Raw genomic sequence first — 7029 nt, forward strand, 5'->3', positions numbered from 1 at the left:
GATAGTTATCCTAACAATTGGTACAATGTAAATGTTCCTTTTTCAGTTCAATTTATATTTCTTACATTGCTACTTTGCCTTTCTCTTTTAGCAGGTTAGTTAGCAAGATAGCTAGTTAGGCTGTATATACTGGAAATATATGTCAATCTTTGTTTTAAAAGTGGAAATCTTAGTAGCTTGGCATATTTTGTTTAGGAAAGTAGTTTTCTTCAATAATTACTTGATGTGAATGTTTCTTTTAAAATAGGAAATCTCAGTAGCTTAGCTTATTGTGTTAAGGAAAGTAGTTTTGTTTGTTAGCTACTTTATTAGTAGTACAATGTACAATGTAAAGCAGATAGCTACAGGATGTATTTTGCATATCTCTTACAAATTGAGTTTTCTAAGAGCTGTGTATCTATCTGTCCTTTATGTTTGCATTTTGCATTATGAACAAGTCAACAAAAGAGGCGACAGCACCCTAGTGTATTTAACAATATATATTTCCATTGTCAATGTACATTCCATTTCAACATAAGCTTTCTTCACAAACAAAAAGTTGGCATCTAAATAAATACTATATAAAATAGAACTTCAAAATAAATATATCTATAAAGGGAAACCTTTTATATGAGAGCATTTGTCCTCTGTTATATCCCGAAAAAAAAAGCACAGATTTCTTCGCCCCCCCCCCGCCCCCCAACATTGCTGTTACAAAGGAATAATCAGTGTCAATGGGCCTAAAGTGAACGACACAGGTGGAGAGGGTGATTGGGGATGTAGAATAACCCCCGCCCTCCGCACCCCTTCCACACAGACACACAATAATAGTATTGGCATTTTAAGGATTTATGTCAAATGTCTAATGTAAAAGCGAGGCAACTTTCAAAATGCGCAATTTGGGAAAGGCAGGCAAAACAGGCGGCAGTAACACAACCTTGAGCTGTGGCACAAATGCATGCACAGCAGCTGTATTTGTCAATCAAGAGACTGAAAAGAGGGGGAAGCAGCAGGAAATGGTTCGATCCAGACATGGGTGGATTGTGTTCCCTTGGTGCACTCTACAAAGGCGAGGGAGTTAGCTTAGCCTTTGTCTGCTAATGAGCCATCAACAGCAGGAGTTTTTCCAATTTTTCTTTTGATTTTATTTTATTGCAGAGCACATTTTTTTCTTCTTATTCAAGTGCGTCTTCTCGCACAAAGTCTCAAAAACGTTATTTTTATTTTTCCTTCCCTACCCTCAAAATATATATCTATTATATTCTCTATGTATTTTGTACTGAGTTGAAGTTATAGTGTACCATGCAACCTTTCAAGGACATTTAAGTCTTCTCTAAAGAACACAAACATCATGAAACTATTTACAGCAAATAACTTGTTCACCTGCATAGCTTCTATTACTAAACATATCGTCTGTGAGTTTTCATCTATGAACTGCCACTCTTCTTCACTGATTTTGGCACCTTTTTCTAAACATATATATATTTATTTTGTCAATATTGCCACATACATTCGATGGACAGTGTGTAATCAGCTTTGTGCAACAAGACAATTGTGAGTTTAGCAGTCTACCGTGAAAAAAAGAGGTACAAAGATCGCGTAGGGCAGCATGCTTCCCCTCGCCCCCATTTTCTTGGGGGGGAAACGGGTGTCGTCATCCTCCCATCCCCGTTTGTGCATTACCACTGTGGTGATCACCTCGGACAGCGATGACATGCTACCATAAGTTCGCTTCCTTTGGCAAAATGAAAAACAAAAAAATCCCCATGCAAGCCACAAAAAAAGGCTTTAAAAGAATGCTATGCAGCACTAATGACAATGAAGACACTCGGGCCGTGCTAAAAGTAGCGCACATACCTCGGAACAGCTGAGGTGGTTCATCGTGTGCTTTAGTGTGTTCTTTAAGGGGTTAGCTTTGACCTAATAAAAAAAAAAAAAAGGGTTGTGCAAGTGGCAGGTTTAATTCTAACCAATCACTATGCCTTCAGCCCCGCCCCCTTCCCGCGGAAAACGCATTTCTGGAAATTGTTTTTCTCCACTTCATGGTTATTAGCTATCACCTTTTTGTCCTCCATTTCTTTCTTTTGCACCTTCTTTTGTGCAAACAGGAAGTAGATCATAGTTTAGGAACCCATACGCTTCATTTGAAAAAAACTGGGAAGTAGGAGATTTCGGACCTACAACTTGTAAAAAAAAAAAAAGTGCATCAGAACGCCTCTCGAAGTCAGGAGTTCCAACTTCGAAATCAAATTCACAGATACTGTCTAACCATGTGGCATCACACAATCTGTTATAACGACTTGTTCTCCACTTAATCCGGTTGGTACTACTTGATTTCCCCCCCAAAGCACTTTGAGGTCTACGCTCCTAATAGCATATTTCCAACTTCCCAGGAAGTCTCGAATGCAGCACATATCATGGGTCTTTAGAGGACATTCCCTGAGAAGGTTTGGGTCTACGATACATTGGCAGGTAACCTTGAAACTGATTCAAGATCAGCCCCCGTGAGCTCAGTTAGATGGTCTCAGCCTCACTTTCTGAAAAACGGTGACAATTTTGCTTCTCGAAACATTAAGGGGACTTTTTAAAATGAAAATCTGTGAAGATAAATGGAATACTAGCATTACCAAGATAGCATATTTCAACTGTAGGTGTTCAAAGATGGACACTGGGCTGTGCTTTTCAGGGCAGGGGTAGATACTGTAGATATTTATCTCTATAGTCTAACCTCTATGTATTATCGCGTGGGTCAGTTTATGGTTAGCTATAAAAATTAACTGAGGGTACAATGTGCCTCCGTTCGTCCTCGCAAAACCACCCAAACTGCGGTCCTTGGGCGGTAGCATCTCACCCAAGAGTTTGTCGACACTTCCTACCGGCCAACGCTCAGATTTTCCAGCCTTTCAAAACATAGGTCAAGCAGCTATTTAAGTACCTTTTGTTTCACACAAGTCAGCTTCAGAATCTTCCAGCAGATTAATGGGATTGGTTTAGGGGTCCCTACAGATTGAACAAGTACTGTGGTGCTGTCCATCTTGTTTTTAAACAAGGCCTACGCGAGACAGGATGTCCCGGTATCACGACCCCTGCTGCTGCTTCTCAAGTGTTCCTGCTTTTGCTTCCACAGGGCTGTTTTTACACGCCGGGACAACGCCCTGCAAGTTCTTGCAGCGGCAGCCGGGCCTGCTGACATTGTCGTAGCACTTTTGTCCTAGTTTGGCCAGGCCTGTAGCCGGCAAGTAGCACACCAGACAAGGCAGAAAGATGGAGAGGGCAGCCATGAAGGACCAGCGCGCGCAGCAGTTGGCCTGCGAGCATGAGCACGGCTTGTCGGCGCAGGAGCCCTCGTCATCCTCATCCTCGGTGCAGTGGTAGAAGATCCCTTTGACCAGGCACATGCAGGTCGCTGCGTCCACCATGTTCTGAGCCGAGCACAGGCATTCCTGGTTGCAGACCCAGCAGGCAGGCAGGGTCCGGGGAAGGGTGCACTCGGTGCATCGGCACTTCCCGCAGTGTTCGCAGAGGAGGAGGTGCTTCTTCTCAGCCATAGAGGACGGGATCAGTGCCAACCCCTGCTGGCCCCCTGTGGGCAGTTTCCCAGCCTTGAGGTCCAGGGATTTAGAGGAGGAGTTGCAGGAGGAAGTAGAAGAAGAGGAATTAAGGACTTTGGGCTCCGAGGATGCCAAGCAACTCGGAGTTCGGGTGGTGATTGTGTTGACGAGACCTTGGTGGGGGTACAGGCGAGGGTGGTGGTCCACGGTGGGGGTAGGTGCAGCGTGATCCAGCAGCCTCTGGTCAGACGATGTGCTGCTACTGCTGCTTATTGAGCTGGGCCTCCCACTGAAGGAGATCCACGGATGTGTGGTGGTGTCATGGTGAGGCTCGCACCGGCCCTGGTGGTGGTGTTGGTGATTGTGATGGTTGTTGTGGTTGCCTCCCAGGAGCCCGTCGTGGTTGGGACCCGCCCAATTGAGCCGCCTGCTCGCCGCCTTCTGGCTCGGCGGCTGTTGGGAGATGACGGCGGGGCTGTCGATGTAGTCGTTCTCCATGTGAGAGGACTTGATCTGATCGATGGGGTAAATGGTGGGGCTGTGCTGCAAGTGGCCGTAGGGCACTTGGGTGTCCAGCAAAGGCTGGGCTATGATGGAGGAGGACACTCCGGGGATGTGGTGAGGAACCCTGGACTCCATGTGTAGGCTGCTGCCCGGCACGTCGTCACTCTAATGTAGCATTTAGCACAACTGCAAAGAAACAAAGGAGAGTTAAGACCTGGTCTATGAGTTTTCTTCATTTCAATCAATGATTGTTATACACTGAGGACTAGGTATAGAGCTGTAAAATAATCAAGAAATAAAATCAGTATGATGTGAACCCAGGTGAGCGGCACAGTTAAACCCTCTCCATTAATGTTTCTCTCACTGTAAATGTAACTTCGCTACTGACTACGGCACATTCAGATGGAAGTTCAGGTTACTTTAGTGTCGTGGAAACAGAACTCGGTCCCAGACTGAGGAACACCCCCCCCCCCCCCCTCACAAGCATCCACATTAACACTGTTGGAAAAATATTTCTGTCATCATGATCATGCATGTGTAGTGTTGTACTCCAACCCCCAACATCAATTTGGTCTAATTTTGGATAAATTATGTATGCCAGGACCTACATTTGAGACATTTTCCTGAGGGAAATAGAAGAAGAAGACTATTTTAGCAATGACTAAGCCTCAAATCTGATTGTTCCAATTTCATCCCTACACTGCTTGTAGTCACTAGGGGGCATATGCGCATGTATAGGGGGATTCTTACATATGATGTTATGTATTAAATAGAATTTTTTTCTTGGGATCTCAGCATTCACACAGAGGGCCCCCCCCCCAACTTCAGATCAGATTTACACTGACATTTTCCACAATACAGTGTTATTGTATCCCCTTGTTAATAACCAAAAGCGGAGCCGGCAACGATGGTGGAGACAAACCTCCCCGTGGCGACAAACGCCTGACATTAAGACAATGCAAGTTGGCCCTTTTCGCCTGGGTTCAAATCAGCGGGACTGGCATGCAAAAGAGACTCCCCCTTGATGCAAAGATTGGAAAAAGATGCAAAATAGATGAGAAAGATCATCATTCATTCATATTCATTTTAACGGGCATTATCTGAGGGGAAAAAACGGCAAAAATGGAAGGGATTCTCGCTATTGCTGGGCTGCATCTTGGTTTTAGTAAATGAACGCCGCTTGGCTGCACTAGCTGTTACAAGCATGACTCAAAGCGCTGCAGTCATCTTTCGTTGTCCTTCTTTTTTTTCCAGCAACCATGCATCCAACGTGCTGTGTTCGCCCTCTAACAACCTCATCCTTCATTTTTCTCGCTACACTATTTTTAGTCAAGACATACAATTAAAAGGTGCCCATGTGCACGTTTTTTTTCCCTAAACTCATTTATAAAAAAATGTGCAAAATCCTGTTTGACAAACCTGTTGTTGCACCGCTGGCACACACACGCGCGCGCTTGTGATAGAATCGGGGATCATTATAAACCGGAACTGTGCGTACGTGAGCTTTATATGCGTGTGCGTTCGTGCGTGCCTGCACGCCCCCCCCCACCCCTCCCTATTCCTTCGATATGTGAATGGACTGAGTCATAAAAACCGGAGGCGGACGCACTGTCTCCATATATTCAAATAGCGTGTTTATATGGGCTTTGTAACACGTGATACATGCATAAGTCCACGGACACGGACACGGATTAATAACCCTGATGCGAGGAAACAGCGCACGATGTTGCCAGGTTGGGTTGCCAGATTGGAGGTCCGGGCGAAAAACAAACACACAAATCTTTTTTTCCTCCTCCCGGTGCTTATTATCAGGCAATTAGTGATAAATTATGGCGATGTATGAAAACGGGGGGGGGGGGCACCTGTCATATTTGGGTTTAAAATGAGAATATACTGTCATTACTGGCAGAAAAGTCACGCAAAAAAAAAAAAAAAATATGTCGTACGAATATGAACATGCTTGTCCGCACCACACTCGCGTTTATGGTCTTTAAACGTCACACAGGTTCGCTTTGCTGTGCGCCCTTAACTTTGCTGGGCGCTGGTTAAATATTGACTCCAAGTGCAAACAGGACTCGAGCTTGTTGCAAAATAGTTGTGACTATCCCTGACTGCAAGCTCAATCGTTATTTGGTTCCCTTTCCAACATCCACGTTAAACTATACGTACTCACGGTAGGTAAAAATGTCATCTCGTCGTTGCGCAACACGTCTATTATTCCAGAACGCTTGCGGGCGGCGAATATATAGCTCCAATGGCAGTGTTAGTTAGTCCAAATGGGTGGAAAAGGATAAGCAGGGGCTAAACGAAAATAAATGTAGAGGGGGGTGGGGGGGAAGAGAGGACGCGTTCTCTGGTTCTCTCCTCTGAGCCTGCTGGTGCGTAAAAAGGCGACTGCGGTTGTGGACGCGCAGCTTTTGGATGTGATGTTGCAACCTCCTCGAGAGGAGAAAAAAAAAGGAAGAAGGGGAGGAGGAGTGGAGGGTGGGTTGAGTTTTTATGAATGGGAGGGTTAAGGAGGAAGAGGAGGGGAGGGTGTGCTGCGGAGATGCCTCGGTCGTTTTTTTTTTTCCTTTTTTTTTGTGAATGGGAGGGACTCAGGCTCGGGAGGTTGCATTTTTATGAATGGGGAAGATTCCGAGTGGCGCTGCGCATGCGCTGGTCGATTTTTATTTTTTTTCGGGGGGGGGGGGGGGGGGGCAATAGTGAATGAGAAGCGAGAGGAAGTTTTTTTTAATTGATCACAAGGGCAATGCCAGGTCTGATTTGCATAAACGGCTTTATTCCTTTAATTGAATAATCACTCTATGCATACAGCAGCAGGGGTTGCTTCCTCCATTAAATCCCCAATAGTTTGCTCCGTAGCATTGATAAAAGACCATTTTAAAAGAGTCTATCTTCATTTGGGGAATCCAAAAATCACGGCTTTGGGACAAAAAAAAAAAAAAAAAAAAGAGAGAGGCTATTTTGTTCTCTTCTGTCACCCAGTAAGTAA

The 7029-nt window shown here is 44.9% G+C and overlaps 1 protein-coding gene across 3 annotated transcripts; it reads right to left on the bottom strand.

Annotated features, from left to right (window-relative positions):
* Positions 1–464: 464 nt before the first annotated feature.
* spry4 (sprouty homolog 4 (Drosophila)) lies at positions 465–6423 on the bottom strand. 3 transcript variants are annotated; one of them, XM_061804293.1, is made up of 2 exons: positions 6204–6423; positions 465–4220 (listed from the first exon to the last, which is right to left on the bottom strand). In XM_061804293.1, exon 2 carries the CDS (start codon positions 4167–4169, stop codon positions 3057–3059), a length of 1113 nt encoding a protein of 370 aa, XP_061660277.1. In that variant the 5' UTR covers positions 4170–4220; positions 6204–6423; the 3' UTR covers positions 465–3056. The 3 variants fall into 3 exon arrangements, with proteins under 3 accessions (XP_061660277.1, XP_061660276.1, XP_061660278.1); XM_061804292.1 differs by having other exon boundaries at positions 6208–6422; XM_061804294.1 differs by lacking the exon at positions 6204–6423 and adding an exon at positions 5454–5503.
* Between the last annotated feature and the right edge of the window lie 606 nt (positions 6424–7029).

Source organism: Syngnathoides biaculeatus, chromosome 18 (assembly GCF_019802595.1).
Source record: "Syngnathoides biaculeatus isolate LvHL_M chromosome 18, ASM1980259v1, whole genome shotgun sequence".
Taxonomy (NCBI): domain Eukaryota; kingdom Metazoa; phylum Chordata; class Actinopteri; order Syngnathiformes; family Syngnathidae; genus Syngnathoides; species Syngnathoides biaculeatus.

Excerpts from the sequence above, each read along its gene's own strand:
- spry4 (XM_061804293.1), bottom strand. The coding sequence starts at position 4,169 with ATGGAGTCCAGGGTTCCTCACCACATCCCCGGAGTGTCCTCCTCCATC.